Consider the following 20,690-nt stretch of genomic DNA (forward strand, 5'->3'; position numbering starts at 1 on the left):
CTTTGGAATAAGTACAAATATGGATCTCTTATAGTCAGTTGGCCAGGTAGCTCTCCTACAAATTTCTTGGCATAGACAAGTGAGTGCCTCCAGCGTGGCATCTGTTTCTTGAAACATCTCAGTGGGTATTCCATCAATTCCTGGAGCTTTGGTCTTTGCCAATTCCTTCAGTGCAGCTTTGACTTCTTCCTTCAATACCATTGGTTCTTGATCAGATGTCACCTCCTGAAATGGATGAATAACAACCAATTCTTTTTGGTACAGTGACTCTGTGTATTCCTTCTACTTTCTTTTGATGCTTCATGAATCATTCAATAATTTGTCCATAGAATCTTTCAGTATTACAACTTGAGCCTTGAATTTTTTCTTCAGTTCTTTCAGCTTGAGAAATGCCAACCATGTTCTTCTGTTTTGACTCTCTAACTCCAGGTCTTTGCACATTTCATTATAATAATTGACTTTGTCTTTTTGAGCTGCTCTTTGAAATCTTCTGTTCAACTCTTTTATCTTGTAATTTCTTCCATTTGCTTTAGCTACTCTCCACTCAGGGGCAAGTTTCAGAGTCTCTTCTGACATCCACTTTTGTCTTTTCTTCCTTTCCTGCCTTTTTAATGACCTTTTGCTTTCTTCGTGGATGATGTTCCTGATGTCATCCCACAATTCCCCTGGTTTTCAGTCACTGGTGTTCAATGCATCAAATGTATTCCTTAAATGGTCTCTAAACTCAGAAGGGATATAATCAAGGTCATATTTTAGCCCTGGTGGACTTGTTTGAATTGTCTTCAGCTTCAATTTGAACTTGCATATGAGCAGTTGATGGTCTGTTCCACAGTCAGCTACTGGCCTTGGTTTGGCTGCAGATATTGAGCTTCTCCATCATCTCTTGCTACAGATGTAGTCATTCTGATTCCTGTGTACTCTATCTGGTGAAGTCTGTATGTATAGCCACCATTTATATTGTTGAAAAAAGTATCTGCAATGAATAAGTTGTTGGTCTTGCAAAATTCTGTCATGTGATCTCCAGTGTCATTTCCATCACCAAGACCATATTTTCCAACCAGTTATTCTTCTTTGTTTCCAATTTTTGCATTCCAAGAACCAGCAATAATCAATACTTTATTTAAAACTTATTTTTGGCAGTGTTTTCTCCCCTCTTGATTGGATGTTTGGGTCAATTTCAGACTGCAGAAGTTGGTAAAAATCTTCAATTTCCTTGTCTTTGGCTTTGGTGATTGGTGTGTAAATTTGAATAACAGTAGTATTAACTGGTCTTCCCTGTAGGTGTGTGGATATTATTCTATCACCGACAGCATTGTACTTCCGGATAGATCTTGAAACATTCTTTGTGATGATGAATGCCACTCCATTCTTCTTCAATTTGTCATTCCCAGCATAGTAGATCATATGGTTTTTCTGATTCAAAATGACCAAACACAGTCCATTTCAGCTCACTAATGGCTGACTGCTAACCAGAAGGCTGGTGGTTCAAACCCACCAGCCACTCCTCGGAAGGAAAGTTGGGCAATCTACTTCTATAGTGATACTGCCTCAGAAACCCAAGGAGGGGTCGCTATGAGTCAGGTCCGACTGAACACATAACAACAATGCCTAGGATATCAATCTTTATGTGTTCCATTTCAGTTTGGAGAACTCCCGATTTTCCTAGATTCATACTTTGTACATTCCATGTTTTAATTATTAATGGATGTTTGCAGCTCTTTCTTCTCTTTTTGAGTCATGCCACATCAGCAAATACTAGTTCTGAAAGCTTTATTCCATCCACATCATTTAGGTCAGCTCTACTCTGAGGAGGCAGCTCTTTCCCGGTCATATTTTGAGTACCTTTCTACCTGAGGGGCTCATCTTCCAGCACTACATTGGACAATGTTTCAGGGCTATTTATAAATTTTTCCAGTAATATATCAGACAGTGTTTCACTGCTATTCAAAAGGTTCTCACTGGCCAATTCTTTGGGAAGTGGATGGCCCCTTCCTTCTTCTGAGCCTGTCTTAGTCTGAATCTGTCCACCATGAGTGACCCTGCTGGTATTTGAAATACTGGTGGCACAGCCTCCATCCTCAAAGCAACACACAAGCCACCACAGTAGGACAAACTGACAGACAAGTGGTGGATGAGACAGAATAGAACTGCACTAAAGGCTTTACTTTTCAAGGAAGCCGACTGCCACATCTTTTTGCTGACCCCAGTTAGCAGCCGTATGCTTAACCACTGCACCACGAGGACCATAAACACTCTTTGTGAGTTTCCAGATGATTCTTATGTACAATCAGAATTGAGGGTCACTAGATAAAGGCTCGGAAGGAAGATTGGGCAATCTATTTCCATAGAGAGATAGCGCCTCGGAAACCCAAGGAGGGGTCCCTATGAGTCAGAAATGACTCAATGGCAGTGAGTTGTTTTTTTTTTGTTGTTGTTTTTGAGATAAAGGCTCTTAGTTTGAGGTCCACAGACCCCTTCAGAGAATACTATATGAACTCAGGTGGGAAAAAATTAAACTTTTATTTTCACTAAAGACTCTCTTTATTCTACTAAAATTTAGCACTTCCTCAATTAAGACTGCAACAAACAATAGTAACATTATCAGTACCGGTAACTTTGCACCATCAGAAAATCATAGTGCAGTTACTGCAGACTTGTCAAGGTATCATTCATGCTCAACACTATGTCAAAATTACAGTAGCTATGAGATGTGCTGCTAGACTGTGCCATTTAATGCCTTAATAAAAAGTAACACATATTACTATGTCACATAATTTTTAAAATATTTTGAGAATTATATGTTAATATAAGGGGAATTCTTTGTATAGTTATGAATTTTTTTTGGCATGGATTTCAAAACATTACTATGAAAAGTGGCCCTAAATCTTCACCAAACTGCCAAAAGGATCCATGAGCACCAAAAAAAAAAATAAAGTAAAATAAGGTTAAGTATTCTGCATTTAGAGGCTACTTGTCAGGAAAGAACCTTCAGGAGTGTTGATGAAGATCAAAGCCTTTGGAGTCATTTTGAATTATTGTGTGTAATGCTGATGTCTCAGTAATTAACTGTGAAAAAGTTTTAGCAGAAAGGAGGTGTATTGTAATGAAAGTATATTTACATATCAATTGTTCGTCCTTTATGAATTTCTCTAACAAAGCCATCATTTCTTTTTCTATCTTCACCATTTGTTTCACCACGAAATCTCTCTTTTGCCACTTACTTTAGTTGCCACAAATAATAGAAAATGTCAGTCTTTGCTTGCTAATTCAGTGCATTCAGACAAATTAGAGCATGTATCTTTTGGTAATTTTTTCCCCCAATCCTTAAATATATGATTTATAAGGCTTTTGCAGTGAGAATGAAAGGATTCACTTAAAATCGATTTCTGTAAGCCCTAATTATACAGTACATTTCATAATAAGCATTGCAAAATCTCAGTTTAGGAACAAAAAAAACTCCATTAGTAACAGATTGTCACTACAATGATGTGTGTGCCGAGTTTAATTCACAGATAAATTAACAGGAACCTTCAAAAGCAAGCAGAACTCTAATGTGAGCCTAGTATGTATCTAGTATTACTGTGATAGTTAAGAATTAAGCCCTCGCAATATTTTTTAGATGGTCTTGTTGCCTTTATATTTACGTTTTTCAAGGTGTTTCATCTAAATCTCGGGTTCATAGTCAACTGGTATCTACATTCTCTGAAACAGAGACACTGGCTGGTGATATTAGCTTATCTATATGTCTCCTCAACACAATTTCTTATTTAGAAAAGTTGGCCCTTGCTTAGAAACTGCCACAGTGAGTTGAATTATCCAATCCCAGTCATTAAAGGTGGCAGCCAAGCACTTGAGAATGATGTGGGAAAACTCCAGTGAGAGTGATAATTAAATGTGGAAAATGAAGGGCCACCTTCTTTCCTTCAGCTCACTGGGTTTGGCATCAGAGTAATTCCAAAACAGTGGGAGATATTCCACTCTCAGCATGACAATATCTAGGTGCACACACATAATTTCTATGAGTTCAAATGGGAATGCTATTTTAATTGTATTTAAAATGTTATCTTTGATTTGGTGTTTTCATTGTTTGCTGTCAAGTCCACGTGGACTTATAGTGACCTTATATAGGAAGTAAAAATGGTAGAAATTAATTCATAGACTAAAGGAAAATTTAAACGAGGAAGAAATAAGAAAAAGACATGCGTTGTTTTCTCAGAAGAAAAAAGGCAAGCATTATAGAAGAAAATCGTTGCCAGGAAAATTGAAAAGAACATTTAAATGTGTCTCTTCTTTCTATTTGACTGTAGAATCACAAAGTGAAAGTTTCATCTCAGCTTTCTTATCCATTTACTGTCATTTCTTAGTCATTATTATAACATTTCACTCCTGCTCAAGAGCTCAAGACAAATCATTTGGTGGAAGTTAGTTTCCAGGAAAAGGATTTTTTTTTCCAGACACATTAGCTTATCTAAACACTACTGAAGTAATATTTAGAAAATTATATCGCATATGGTTCTGATTTTTTATTACAAAGTTATACTGAATTGTTAAGGGCCTGAAATCATATTGCAATATTACAAAAAAAAAAAAAAAAAAAACCGAACTCACTGCCATGGAGTTGGATGCGACTCATAGCAACCCCTCCTTGGGTTTCCAAGGTGGTATCACTATGGAAGTAGATTGCCCAATCTTCAGAAGTAGATTGCCCAACTTTCCTTCTGGGGAGTGGCTGGTGGGTTTGAACTGCCAGCCTTCTGGTTAGCAGTCAAATGCCTTAGGCACTATGCCACCAGAGCGCCCATATTGCAATATGTTGTTGTTGTTGTTATGTGCCGTCGAGTCGGCCCCAACTCATAGCGACCCCTGCTTGAGTTTCCGAGGCAGTATCACTAAGGAAGTAGGATTGCCCAACCTTCCTTCAATATAGACAGGTATATATACTAGAAAATACTATTATTAGACAAGGGCATAGATGCTAAAATCTTAAATTCAAATTCTGGTTTCATCATATATCAGCTATGTAACCTTGGACAAGTTACTTTTATATTCAGTGTCTGTCAGTTGCCTCATCTGTGAAATAGGAAAAATAACATGATCAATCTCATAAGGTCATTGACTAGATTACATGAGATTAAAATACATAAAGCAGTGCTTGTCACAGAGTATTATATTATTGCTAATACATTTCCAGTATTATTTTATTGCATCTTCAGTATCTAGCATAGTTCTTAACATTGTAGACCAAATTTTAAAATATATTACTATTTGTTTTTATGGCTAACCATTTTTCTTGTCCATGTCATTCCTAGAAAAGCTTCCCCAAAAGATATGAGTCCTTTAAAAAACAAATAGCTCAGCATAGTTTTATACAGAGTTAATTGTATAATGTGAAAATAGAGATAATTGCCACATAAAGTCCAGAAAGTGAAAAATTCCTAATAAGCAGAAGCAACAGATCCTTGATACTTTTCCCTTCACATCTATAGGGAGTCTAGAAGAAAATATTTTAATTTGTTCTATGTGATATATGTTTCAAGATAAGAGAGAATTTGAAATAATTAAGGCAGTTGCCCTTGAATTAACTCCAGTTCATGGTAGTCCCATGTGTGATTTCACATGGTTGTCAATGGCTGACTTTTCAGAAGTAAAAGGTCAGGCCCTTCTTCTGAGGCATGTCTGGGTGGATCTGAACCTGCAGGCTTCCAGGTAATTGCTTAGTGTGTTAACTATGTGCATCACCCTGGGACTCCTTGAAACAATGAGAGCTGTCTAAGGAAAGCTTTCATGGGGTAGGGAATGGTGTGGTATGATATCTAAATTCCCTTTGTAAAATTTTGCGATTTAAACTATTCATCTTTAGAACACTTTTTGTTTTGAATAGCATTGTAGAAAATCTTTCCCCCAAAATAAATATCATATATACTGTCCCAAGCCTCAATCTCTACTTACCAAAAGCTTACGGAGGGTGGTAGGTAGGGAGAGATAGCAGGGAGAAAGAAGGAGACAGAGGGAGAAAAAATGAATGAGAAAGAAACCATTAATGATAACCCTAACCAGATTATTGAAGGAAAAAAGTACTGTTCTTAGGTTAAAACAGTTCCAGCAACATAAAGTCCACAAAGAAACAAAATCTGTTCTGTCACTGGAGTCACTATGAGTTAAAACTGACTCAACAACACCTAACAACGACAACAACAAGCCTCATTTTACTGTGATATTTGTAGGGGTTCTTTAAAACAAAACAAAACAGGCCCAAAAAACAAAAAAGACAGTTGATTCATTTAGAATTAAAGTTTTAAAATTATTTGGTAAACTATTTCCTACTGAAAACATATAAACTCTGTTAGACGATATTCTGCCTCAGGTTTATATTTCAAACGATTTATAGCCTGCAATTTCTTCCTGAGGTCATCACCTTCATGAATACTAGCCACATACAGGGAAAATCAACTCAATAAAATGAGTATTTCATTTCTCTTCCTTCTGCTTATGTAGATACTTCTTCCATCTACATGGCACCCATTTATAACAAAGCCTGGCATTGCGTGGATTTTTATGAGCTCTTGAGCATTTCTTTCTTTCTTTTTTTTTTTTTTTTTATCTTTCTATGCATCAGCAAAGCAACTGGCAGATTCTTTAATAAAATATATTATACATATTAATATTTATAAGCCTATGAATTGGATATTTAAATAAACATTCACCAACTTATGCCAATTCTCTTGTTTTAGACATTAAATCATACTTACATTGTCTGAAAAGTCAGCCTTTAGTTCAGCGACGCTTTGACACCAATATGCAGCTGTTTTCTCACTGATGAGCTCAATATTCAGGAAGGAGCTTTGTCCAGGGCCATACAGGGGGCCAGATGTGGTCCCCCGGATGATTCTGGGTGAAACATTTGTCACAATGTCCTGATGAAAGAATAAAGGTATTAGGTCTCCATGTGACAAAGAAAAACTATGATCTTTATAACGTGCTCATTTCCATGAGACAGTATTTTACCAAATCCCTTCTCAGATTTTTATAGAATAATTTTTCAAAATATATTTTAAATTATGGCTGAACATAAATTACTTCCAAATGAAAGGGCAAAATAAAACATCTGTTAGTTTAGCTAAATTACTTTCTAAAATACTAGGTTTAGCATAGTGAAAAAAATAAAAATATTTAAATTCATTTACACTGGTTTTGGTCATAAACATGTTAATTTGTTTGCAATTAAGGAATAACTAAAAACATGAAAGGTAAAATGCAAGAATATTATTTCACTCTATTAAATCTAAATATCTCTAATCAAATTTTAACTCCAATAAGAGTTAATGTTTGTAAATAAAATGTATTTTTTCCTAAAAATTAATTCCAATGTAAATCAGCCAGATATTAGTACTACTGGTTCATCAAACTTTAACACATACTCTAACAAAGTAACTTCATCCAATTACCTATAGAATTGTAACTGTAAATTCATATTCATTGAGAAGAAAGTCGCTTTTCCCAAGACAGAAGTGAGAATATCAATAACTTCCTGATAACTATAAACAGTAAACAGTGAAATTAACTTGCTTGTTAAGTGTAATTAACAATCCACAACTGCTTCTAAAGCTCTATTAACAAAGAAGAGTAACAGTCTTAGATTACTTAAAATTAAAAAGAAACAAAGAAGGAAAATGTTTCTTTTGCCAACTTCCAATTAAAATTAATTTTGAGTAAAGGTCATTTAGTTAAGGATTTATCAGAATTAGTCGTTTAAGTACCCCTCCTCACCATCTTGTCACTTTTAGTGAGATAACATGAGCCCCCATTAGTATATAGCAATTAAGGTCAATTTACATATTTTAATTAAGAACCACCCCATATAAAACAATTAGCGTAATAGGCATACTAACTGGATTTCATAACATTTGGACGTTTCTCCAACTAGATAGACAGGAAACCTTAATTAGCATTAATTAGTGCTGATCTGCATATGTTTGATAAGGCATACCCTTGCCACAAAAGATTATTTATTCCTGAATCTGCCAAATGCTACAGTTGCTGAGGATAAAAGGACTTTTCTTCACATTGCATGTTAATTTTTAGTAATTTACATTCACTTTTACATTCAAATTAGTATATTATAAAATAAATGGTATAAATGTTACAATAAGCCTCCTTAAATATGTACATTTGTACTTATAGGAATTGCACTGCTTAATTTTTTACTAATTAAGGCATTCTTCTTCTATTGTAATCATGCATAACATCACCAGCCTTACTCTGTTTGCTATTATGAAACTATGTTACACAATCTTAATGTGTAAAGTAACAACTAGATTCACTCTGGAAAGCTCAAGCCCAGTGGGTCAATTTCCATCTTGGCAATATTTGAAGGTGTTTGAAGGTGTGCTGCACATCCCAGCAAATGGCTTCTCTGTAGTCCACCCTGCATGTACTCTGATGTTGTCAGGAACTGAAGATAATTCTAGAAAATTTTCACTCAAAGGAGGCTAGTTTTCTTCTATGCTGCAATTTTCAAGAGTCACACTTGTTACTGTGAAATCTTCCTTTTTCTTTGCTCTACTCCTCATCAAAACATCCTTCACCCATATAGTTAAAACTAAGCCATAAGTTGTACTCTGCACTAGATAGCTTGGTCAAAGAGGTGAGAGCCTATTCAGTTGACCAAACATGTGTTCAGGCATATGTAATATCCATAAAAGAAGGGGAATTTTTTTAAAAATTACTGTTTTGTAATTTATTGGCCTGGAAGTAACACTTTCTTCTCATTCTACACATTTGGCACATGTCTGAGCAGTATGCCTGACCCTGTCCAGTCTTCAAGCCTTAGCTTAGACTTCACTTCATTTACAAACCCATTCGGACCTCACCAACTCCATCAAGTCTTAGTAAGATGCTCTGATTCATGCCACCATGGTAAAGCATACTTCATAAAAGTCACCTTCTTATCACTCTGTACTGTGATTGTCTGGTGTAAATTGAAAAATTTAAAAGTGGAGCCACTTGTTTCAGACATAAGAATTATGAGATCCACATCTATTCCCTGATAGCCAAAGGTCAGGATATAATCCATTTGCTCATGGGAAGTACATGTCAAGATACAAAAATTAAAATAAATAAATAAAATTGTTGCTTAGAAAAATGTATTAATGACTGCAATCATGTATAACCAAACTGACTGATGACACCTAGGTAGTAATTCACTCCCTCCTGCCCAAGTGGCCAGCCTTTACATTTCAAGGAACTTCAAGCTTTTTTGTTCTTTATGTATTTAGACTCATCTCTCTGCTTGAATGGTGGACTGCATTGTATTTTTACTTAGTGTTGTCAAGCTCAAGCTATATTCTTCTTCTTTTACTTTCATTCCTAACAGAATGTGTGGTTTTCTTCTTTGACATTTCTGGTATCAGAAGTGGGATTTCAAAGGTGCAATATCTTTGACAATCCCCTGGGCATCCGGACATGGGCACAGTAGCTGCTGAGTCCCTTTTAGCTCTCCAATTCTGTGAACTTATGGGAATCGTTTAAGGTAAAAAAAACCTTGAATCTGAGCTCAGCTGCCTTGCATTGACAGTTCTTTGAGTTTTATTGTGCATTTGTTTTCATTTTTGCAAGTAAAAGTTTGTTTTGTTGTAACCGGCAGTATAAAATAGGGAATGCCAGGTCTAAAGGAAATTTGGAGCCACCTTCTGGGACTCTGACTCACTATATGGACATAAATTATGGTCCATTATTGTGCATATTTTATCTGGCTGGTATAATCTCACTCAAGACAGTTTGGCCTCTCTAAGTTAACTTTTCTCCATAATACATTAAAGAACAGAAACAAACAAACAAACAAAAAAACCTCACTGCCATCAAGTCATTTACAACTCATAGTGACCTACTCCTTGGGTTTCTGAGGCAGTATCTCTATGTAAGTAGATTGCCCATTCTTCCTTCTGAGGAGTGGTTGGTGGATTTGAACCTCCAACCTTCTGGTTAGCAGTCTAATGCCTTACACACTACCCCACCAGAGCTCTAAAGAAGCTCTCAAAATAAACAGTCCCAGTAGGATACCTATTTATTGGTATATTTTGGCCTCTTAAAAACATTAAGATAGTAAAATTGCTTCCCTGCAGGATACTGTAAATTAGTAAAATAAAGAATTACAATGTCAAATTTCAGCTCTTACAGCTATTACTCCCCTACCAGCTGCTATCTCTTTATACCCTTCTTTGCCTTCCTACTGATTTGATAGCACTTCATTGGAAAAAGCAGCAAATTAATCCTTGCAGAAATGTCCTTGAAAATTCACCCCAGCAGTGATACTCAATATTGCCCTCATGATACTGAATATTTGCCCCATGGACACATCAGAATTAGGTAGCATTGACAAAGATTGTTCTAAACTCTGTGAGAACACCTAAAATTTTCCAAAGAATTTAAAATGCTTGTTGAAAATTACAGGAGCTCTGGTAGCATAGTGCCTAAGGCACTTGACTGCTAACCAGAAGGCTGGCAGTTGAAACCCACCAGCCACTCCTTGGAAGGAAGGTTGGGCAATCTACTTCTGTAGTGATACTGCCTGGAAACCCAAGGAGGGGTCACTATGAGTAGGGTCTGATAACAAAAACAATAACAAACAGTTGAAATCTACCAGCCTGGCCTTCCCACCTTGTATGAGACTGTTCACATGATTAGTGGCCCAGGGGCAGCCCAATTAAGGCTAGAACAGAAAGAATGGAAAGACTCCAAGAACCATTTATCCTTAAATAATAATATAATGGTCAATGAGCTGTTGAAAGACTATCAGACTATGAGTAAAAAAATGTTAATGACTATCCCAAAGGCCTTTCCTCCACTAATTGATTGGACTAAAATGCATTCTTGTGAACAAAATTAAGATGGAGATGTTTCTAACTATAAGACTCAACTGCTGTAGAAGTTTTTCAAATGCTCTGATCTCACTTTAACCCCACCTCGTCCCTTCAGTGCTTTCAATGCTCTTTTTATATCCAGTCTTAAAGCTGTGAACTCAGCTTTAGAAAAGCAACATCAATTAGACTAGGAGAGTATTGTCAAAGTAAACAACTTATTTTACAAACTTTACCAGACTCTTGAAGCTGAAAGAATTTGTAGGGCTAATAAATTAATGTCTCTCCAGTTGCAACAATTACTGTGCCCTGATCAACAGAAAAATGCCAATCCTTCCAATGGCCCAAAGATGAGTCTTTGTCACTATTATAAAAAAATGTGGCCATTGAAAAAATACATGCTATAAGGTTAAAAAGTAAACAAAAGACTAACATATACTCCCTTTAAAAATCCTACAGTCTGATTCAGAAGGAAGGGGCTCTGGGGACAAAACAGGGACTGTTCCTGTGGTAGCTCTTAAGCAGCGAGGAGAAACTACTTAATTTGTTAATAGAGGAAAGCTGAAAATTTTTAAGTGACATTAGAGTCAACCTATTTACACAAGCTTCTGCCCTGGGGTATTAAAACCTCAAAAGTAGTGGGAGTCACCAATCAGGAACAAACATTTATTCATTTTCAACCTGTTCTAAAACTTCTTGGTCCTACTAAAGATGTATATACCCTTTTTTGCTCAGTTCTGCTACACCTGTCAATCTATTGGGAAGAGATCTTTTTATCCAAATGGAAGTGTCATTTACAATTTAATGAAAAGGGGGAAATATTGATGAGTCTTTCTGATATCTATATGTCAACAGAGACAGGCTCTGAATTAGACAATATTCAAGAAGTCATTGGCTATACGCAAGCACGTGTCATGCTTCTTCAAAAATCAACCTAGGCTAGTCTTCTCCTTTTTGACACCTTTTACCTGGTTCCTGAACCCTCATGGCCCACCATATCCATAGAGGTAGGTAGAGTTTCTTCAGCTGAGCCAATTAAAAATCAAATAGATTTAAATAAACTTCTGTCAAAAAATCCCCAGTATCCACTCAAATGAAAAGCAAAAGAAGGACTGTTTCCCATTATACAAGATTTTCTTTCTAAAGGTCCAATTATACCTTGTATCAGCACTTGCAATACTGCTGCTCTTCAAGTTAAAAAATTAATTAAGAGGGGCTGGAGATGTGTTCAAGATTTGTGTGCAATCAATCATATTGTTATTCATAGATTCCCACTAGTTCCTACTCATTTATTATTTTCCAATGTTCCTTCAGAAGCATTCTGAAATTCATTATGTTTTTGCTTTCACATGGGAAAATCAACAATTTACCTGGATTGTAATGCCCATAGATGTACTGAATATTGCACCTATTTTCCTCAGATTCTGCAGCAAGATTTGCAGCTTTTACAGTTTACAAAAAAAAAAAAAAAAAATCCATACTGCTGCAATATATTGATGATTTGCTTGTTTGCTCAATCTGACATCAAGTATGCCTTGATGAAAGTATGTTGTTGTTGTTGTTGTTATGTCGAGTCGGCCCTGCTTTATTAAAACAACTGGGTTTTGGTGGACATAAGGTATGCAGAGAAAAATTACAATTGGCCTAGCCTTCTGTTAAATATTTGGGCCACCTAATTTCTGCAGAAGTCATCTTAATTGATCCTAAACAGGAAGACACTATTCTTGTCTCTCCTATTCTCAAAACAAAGAAACAGCTATGGGGAGGGTTCTAGGACTCTGTGACAATTGTTGGACGTGGATTCCCAATTTTTCTTTCTTGGCACAACTTTTAAACAAGTATTTAAAAGCCACTGAGCTGATTCATTCTAAACTGCACTAGAAGATCGAGTGGCCATATTTCAAACAAAAAGAACTCTAATGAACGTGTCCTCTCTCGGGTTTCCTAATTATGGCCTAGATTTTTCCTCATTTGTATGTGAAGTATCTGGAAACACATCAGGCATATGAACTCATAAAGATAGAGGAAAGCAAAGATCTACAGGTTATTGTAGCTTACAGCTTGATCCTATAGCCAAAAGATACCCTCCCTGACTTAGGACTGTGGTTGCTACTGCCAAACTACTGGAAACTACAGCAGACGTTTTCCTGGTAAACATTTTAGATGTCTATGTGACCCAAGTTGTGTTTGCCTTATGTAATTCTGCCTTGAGAAAACATTCTGTCAGCAGGGTCACTCCCACTCAAGTTTTCTTCCTGACTACGTCTCATATTAGACCACAGTGTGTGGCCTGTTGAGAGCTCTGGTAGCATAGTGTCTAAGGCATTTGACTGCTAACTAGAAGGTTGGTGGTTCAAACCCACCAGCCACTCCCTGGAAAGAAGGTTGGACAATCTACTTCTGTAGTAATACTGCCTCAGAAACCCAAGGAGGGGTCACTATGAGTCGGATCCAACTCCACGGCAATGGTTGCATTTGTGGTTTTTCTGTTAATATCCAGCCTATTAATATCCAGCTACTCTTCTCCCCACAGCTAATGAAAACAACTATCCATTGAATGATCATCTAGACTTGATTGAATAACTTTTAACTCCTCAGAAAAACTTAAAAGAGACCTGTTCAATTAATCCTGATTTAGCTTTGTTTGTATATGGCTCCTATTTTAAATCAAATCCTACTAGTTCTCACTATCAAGCTGGACACACCGTTAGGATTTCTGAAGACCCTAAAAGTCAGATTCTGCCTTAAGTCACTTTAGCCCAATAAGCCAAATTAATTGCCCTGACTAGAGCTTGTAGAATTGTTCAGGAAAATCTGTTAATATGTCTACAGATAGTAGATTTTGTTTTGGGATTGTACATGGTTTTGGCATGTTATGGAACCAAGGAAGATTTTTAATCTCTTCTGGAAATGCCATAAAAAATGAAGCTTTACTCACAGACACTCTATTACTATCCTCTGAAATTGGTATGATAAAAATACAAGCTCAGCAACCAAACAGAGGACCCCAAACTCAAGAAATTAGAGGAAATAATTCTGCTGATAAGTCAAACAAATAAGCTGCCTCTCAAGTTATTTCTGTACTTATGATAAAGTGATTCTCAAATTTGTCTATTGTTAATCCAATTATCATGAATTAACTTTAGAAAAAAATTTAAAACACCAACAATCAGCTAAAACAGATAAAATTAAGGCATGTTAAAAGGTAAGGTGTTATCGAGATTCTGCCACTAAATTTGGACTGTGTCTAATAAGAAAAGTCTCTTATATAATTTCCTGTGTTCATAAGATGTGAGCCTTATAAGAAGGTTCCCACATAGGACAAGATAAAATGACTGAGACCTTAAAAAGTGTTGGTGGGGAAAATTTCACAAGGCTTCTGTGCATTCCATCCATTGCCCTATTTGCTCTTGCTACAATCCTGGAAAACACAGTAAAGTCCTACCTGGGCAACACCCTTTCCCTTCCAGACCTGTGTTTGAATGACAGCTAGATTTTGTTTGACTTCTACCCTCCAATAGACATAAACATGCATTAGTATTGATTTTCACATTGGGTAGAAGCCTTCCACTGCTGTTCTGCTACTACAGCCTTTGTACAAAGAAATTTCTTGAAAGCATCCTACGCACATGGGGGGGGGTGCCAAAAACTCTGTAGTGATCAGGAACTCATTTCACTGGCCAAGAACAGAGCTGAATTTTCCCCTTTATCAAGGCTGAATTACCCCTATTTTCCTCAGTCTTCTGGTCTAGTAGAAAGAACTAATAGAATACTAAAGACCCAAATAGCAAAGCTTTGAAAAATTTAAAATTTATCATGGACTAACGTCCTTAAGTTGCCTGTACCAATCCTAACATTCTTCAACCTGAGTAACTGAAGTCTTGCAAATCTTTAATTCAATATTATAAAGAATATTTTCCAGAGGTTAAAGAAAACTTTTTTGAACAGAAAATGTACTCTCAAAGTCTTTGTAACATCACTCCAGCAGAATAAAATATATATTGGAAGAGACATCACATAAAACCACCTTGGAAGGGAGCATACTTAGTCCTCGTCACCAATATCTATGCAGCCAAATTAGAGGGGATAAAACATTTGGATCCATTTGTCACAACTGAAATAGGCTCTCTTCTCTAGACTAACCAAGCCAACAGAGAACTGAAGGTCAAATATAAACACCCTGTGGACAGAAGCAGACAACATCTGAGGTGGACAGCTGACCCAGTAACCTGGACCAGGTATGAAAATGGAACAAATGTTACCTTTGTTACAGTCACACATTTACTAATGTTTTCCTAGATTGGGCAGATGCAAAAGGTCACCATTTTAAAAAGTTTAATTGTTGGATTTTATTTTACTTGGATCCACACTCAACATCCATGGGGGCAGCAGTGAAAAATCAAATGTTGTATTGCACTGGGAAAATGTGCTGCAAAAGACTTCTTTAAAGTCTTAAGAAGCAAAGATGTCACTATGAAGATTAAGGTATGCCTAACCCAAGCCATGGCATTTTCAGTCACCTTATGTGTGTGTGAAAGCCGGACAATGAATAAAGACCAAAGAAGAGTTGATGCCCTTGAATTTGGTTTTGGCAAAGAATACCAAAAATACCATGGACTGTCAGAATAATGAAGAAATCTGTGATGGAAAAGTGCAACCAGAATGCTCCTTAGAATCAAGAATGACCAGACTTCGCATCACTTACTTTGGTCACATTGTCAGAAGGAACCATTCCCTGCAGAAGGATATCACTCTTGGTAAAGTAGTGGGTCAGTGAAAAAGGGGAAGACTCTCAGTGAGATGGACTGACATCATGGCTGCAACAATGGGCTCAAGCAGAGCAAGGATTATGAGGATGATGCAGGACCAGGCAGTGTTTCATTCTATTTTACATAGGGTCGCTGTAAGTTGGAGCCGACGCAATGGCAGTTAACAACCACGACAGCAACCGGATATGTGGGGCCCTCCAAACCTCAAGACAGTGTGGTTTTCCCTGGTGGATCTCTTCACTACAAGGATCTGATTGTGTTGCTCTTGATCTAAGGATTTGAGAACAATGGAGAAATAGTTCATTACCACAGGAAATCTCGGTAACTACATTTTCCATTTATAAATGGTCTCTTTTCAGATCTGAATGAGAGTCAAGCCAGAACTTAACTTTTAGTCTTAACACAACCTTTACTTTATTAAAGAAAGTCACTCAAGAAGAGCTAGCTAAAGAAATTTCCAAGCCCACAATAGCACTCTTCCTATTCTGAGCTATCTCAACTACTCTGGATCAGAGTCATCTGATTAACTCCTCAAGTCAGGAGGCTAAATCAAATTGTTTCCCTTAGCTGGGAACAATTTATTTACACCCACATGAATAATCCAGCTATCATCAGACCTATGGGATGGCTTCCAATGTCTGAATGTGTACCAGTTATTACCTGACAAGCTACTGATTCATTCACCACCAACTGGCTGTGATGCTCAAGCACCTAGTGGGGAGCTCTTAATGGGAACTCTTGGCTCTGTGGAACCAACCCTTTGCACTGGCTTCCACTGGGCTGGATGGGAAGATGCACTCTGGGCCTAAACTGGACTCAAGGATGTATTTTAACTTCCTTTGCTAACTAATGTACTCATATTAAGAGCTCTATGATCTCAATAATGGCTTGACCATTTAGTGGCAGTATTCACACTTCAGATACAACTTGCAGATGTTATGGCACATGCAGAAATATTAACCAAATATATACAAACTGCCTTAAATGACAGTGTGTACTTGCTTCAGGATATCAATACCAAAATTGCAATTATGACAAAAGTAGCACTCTGAAATAGATGGCCTTTGAAATTCTCACTCAGCACAAGGATGGAGCTGTGCTCTAAAACAATCTGATTGCTGATTGTTGTGTCTATATTCCTGAAAATAGTGCTAAAAATTACACTCTGTGTTAATCATCTGTAACATGTAATACCTTGCCTTAATGATCACTAATTGATATATGAAGTAATTGGTTTTCTTCCTTGGGTGAATCTTAGCTATCTGTTGTTGTTGTTGTTATGTGCCCTCGAGTCGGCTCCGACTCATAGCGACTCCTCCTTGGGTTTCCGAGGCAGTATCACTACGGAAGTAGGATTGCCCAACCTTCCTTCTGAGCTTACCTATCTAGTGCTGCTATAACAGAAATATCACAAGTGGGTGGCTTTAACAAACAGAAATTTGTTTTGTCGCAGTTTAGAAGAAGTCCAAATTCAGGGCTCCAGCTCTAAGGGAAGGATTTCTTTCTCTGTTGTTTCTGGAGGAAGGTTATTTTCTCCTTTCAACATCTGTAGGTCTGGTGTTCCTTGGAGATCTCCATGTATCTAGGAGGATATCTCAGTGTAACGACCCTAGGTCCAAAGGATGTAGTCCACTCTCAGCTCTTCTTTCTTGGTGGTAGTATGCTCTCTCTCTCTTCTCCATTCTCTTTCCTTTTATCACTTGTAAGATAAAAGATGCAAGGTACACCTCAGGCAAACTCTCCTGACATCTGATCAGGGCTGTAACCTGATTGAGGGTGTTGCATCCCACCCTGTTGTTGTTGTTATGTACCATCGAGTCGAACCCGACTCATAGTGACCCCTCCTTGGGTTTCCGAGGCAGTATCACTACGGAAGTAGATTGCCCCATCTTCCTTCCGAGGAGTGGCTGGTGGGTTTGAACTGCCAGCCTTCCGGCTAGCAGTCAAGTGCCTTAGGCACTACACTACCAGAGCTCCCGCATCCCACCCTAATCTCCTTATATTGGATCAGAGCTGTGACCAAAGTAAAGGTGTTACATTCCACCCTAATCCCCTTATCTCAGATCAGGGCTGATTATATCAGATCACATCATTGCCAGACACTAAAAATCATGGCCCAGCCAAGTAGACATATTTTTGTCCTTGTAACTGACCAATCCATGACATGGTAGATGGTGAAAAAAATTGTTACTTTATTTTAGAATCTTTATATTTCCCACCACTCCTATTATTGTAATTATAAAATGCTGTTCAATAAATTTTATCCATGAAATATTGTACTTCACATAAAATCATGATGCTTTCACAGTCTTTCACCAATGATTGTGTTGTTTAATCACCTATCTATTATCTCCCTGAGTATGTTTCATCTTGACCACTATCATTCTGTCTTGACTGAGAAATATTCTTTGAACGTGCCTTATCAGTTAAGATGTTCCTTATAAAATTTACTCATCTTGAAGATGAGGCCTATTAACTCAGCAAGCTGAAGAAAATAATTTTTTATTAATGAAAGCTCCTCAAGAAAACAAACAAAGCCCTTGCAGAAGAAAGGCTACTCCACTGTGGGTGATCAGCTCCTCCTAGCGGATGCTTGTTCAAAAAGGAGAAATGTTGCAAACTGGAGGTGATTTGTGTCAGACATTGGAATGACAGGACCAACATGTTTTCCCATGAAGCAAAAGATCAGGATGTAAACCATTTGCTCAGGAGAAGATTGTGTCAAGATGTAAACAATTTGTTCCTTGGAAAGATGTGTTGATGAGTGCAATTATGTATGAACTGGCTGGTGCCACTCACCTAGGTAGTAACTCACTCCTTCCCAGCCAAATAGCCAATCTTTACACTTCAAAAGACTTCAAGCTGAAGTTGATCTTATCTATAATCAATCATTAACCTTCTACCTTTCCCTTGTTCTCTCTCTATATAGACCCTGCTCTCTGCTTGAGGGAGTTCTGCTGGTACAGTGTCTAAGGCATTTGACTGCTAACCAGAAGGCTGGCGGTTCAAACACACGAGTCACTCCTCGCTAGGAAGACTGGGCAATCTACTTCTGTAGAGATTTGTTGTTGTTGTTGTTATGTGCCATCGAGTCGGCCCCGACTCCTCGCTAGGAAGACTGGGCAATCTACTTCTGTAGAGATTTGTTGTTGTTGTTGTTGTTATGTGCCATCGAGTCGGCCCCGACTCATAGTCAGGTATCTCTATGGATAGTAGGATTGCCCAACCTTCCTTCCAAGGAGTGGCTGGTGGGTTTGAACCGCCAGCCTTCTGGTTAGCAATCAAGTGCTTTAGCCACTATGCTACCAGAGCTCCTACTGCCTCAGAAACCCAAGGAGGGGTCACTATGAATCACAATCGACTCATCAGCAGTGAGTAATGAGTTTTTTTTTTTCTCTCCTTAAAGAAAGGAGCTCTGGTGGCATAGTGCTTAATTCATTTAACTGCTAACCAGAAGGTTGATGGTTCAAACCTACTAGCCACTCCAGGGAAAGAAGATTAGACAACCTACTTTGGTAAAGATTTTATTGCCTCAGAAACCCAAAGAGGGTAACTATGAGTCAGAATCAGTTCGATAGCAGTGAGACTGGTTTGACTATCTCTCCTTGAAAGGTGGAGTGCTTAGTATTTTTCACCTAGTGCTGCCCAGCTTGAGTTGTATTATTCCTCAATAAAACTTTCTCTTTCACTACTATAAGAGTGCAGGATTTCTCTTTTATGCTATGTTCTTATTTGTACCTTCCAATAATGTGTAAGTTTTGAAATGGAAGAAACTATATCTTGTTGCTATTGTATGCCCAGCTTCTAGCCTGGCATTTAGTAGAGTGCTCAAACAATGTTTCTCATAGGCACCTAGGCTAAAACCCTAGGCACTAGAACAGGCCTTGTTGTAAGACACATGAACTACAAGGTATTGATTCCTGGCCCCATTTGTTCCTGAACAGCCAAATGAATTTGGGTTTATATTTAAATTTCAGGCACTTGGATTGTGTCTGAATCCCTTCCTATTACTCCATTTCTCTAAAATCGAAATCCTTACTTGTTCTCTTCAATCACTCAGGTACCTCTTTTCATTTGATACCCTGCTCATTACTCAACTCTCCCTGATCCCAGCCTACTGTAGAGGTTCCCTGAGGGTGAACTTCATCAAACAGTGGCTTCTAAGATCTACTGATTGCTGGTGTTAAGTATCTGGATATTTCAAACCTACAGAACCCAAACAGAATGGCCACATTTAGATATAACACATCTCCTAGGCTTTTTATTTTTGGGGAGAGGTAGAGGTGGATGTGAATTCATAACCTAGACCATGTTCACTTAGGGATTTCCTAGGTGATGAGCTTATCATAGCCAATTATAGTTGTCTTTTGTTTCTGTGCATTAGGCTGGCTGACATCTTCAAATTATGTGTAGGCTTTGTGGACAAAAAAAAAAAAAAAAGAAGAAGAAGGAAAAGAAGAGAGTTGTACCTATTCTGAATATGAAAACATCCTGTTTTCCAGGAATTGTAAGCCATATGTTGTTTACAGGGAGCTCTGGTGGTGTAGTGCCTAAGGCATCTGATTGCTAACCACAAGGCTGGTGGTTCAAACCCACCAGCCATTAACCCTTCTAATAATAATTTGGTCACCAACCACAATCGTCAAAAGGACAATAAGCTAACAAAATTTAATTACAGCACAGTCAAGAAAATGTATTTTCTTAAAATGTTAACCCTAAGTGAGTTCTTAAAAGGAGCCCTGGTAGCACAGTGGTTAAGTGCTAGGCTGCTATCCAAAAGGTTGAAACCCACCAACAGCTCCAAGGAAGAAATACGTGGCAAAGTGCCTTCATGAAGATTACAGCCTTAGAAACCCTATAGGGATTCCGGGTCTGGACTTGAAGGTTTTGGGTGGCCGCAGCGCACCGCACGGTGCTGGAACCGGCAGGGAGGCACGCGCTTGGGGCGCGGCGCTGAATTTAGGTTGTTGAGTTCCGGCAAGATGGCGGACTAGGCACAAGGATTGCACAGACCCTCTTCAACAAAGAAAAGGGAAACCAATTAACACAGACACAGAAGATAATC

At 37.8% G+C, this 20,690-nt stretch overlaps 1 protein-coding gene across 1 annotated transcript in view; it reads right to left on the reverse strand.

Moving 5' to 3' along the window:
- DPYD (dihydropyrimidine dehydrogenase) overlaps positions 1 to 20,690 on the reverse strand; it is a 1,117,863-nt gene that overhangs the window by 495,848 nt on the left and 601,325 nt on the right. The window contains exon 13 of the mRNA XM_007936128.1: positions 6,750 to 6,914. Coding sequence (XP_007934319.1) covers positions 6,750 to 6,914 — 165 coding nt within the window. The remainder of the gene's footprint in view (positions 1 to 6,749; positions 6,915 to 20,690) is intronic.

Source organism: Orycteropus afer, unplaced genomic scaffold (assembly GCF_000298275.1).
Source record: "Orycteropus afer afer isolate SDZICR_OR568_19922 unplaced genomic scaffold, OryAfe1.0 scaffold00033, whole genome shotgun sequence".
Taxonomy (NCBI): domain Eukaryota; kingdom Metazoa; phylum Chordata; class Mammalia; order Tubulidentata; family Orycteropodidae; genus Orycteropus; species Orycteropus afer.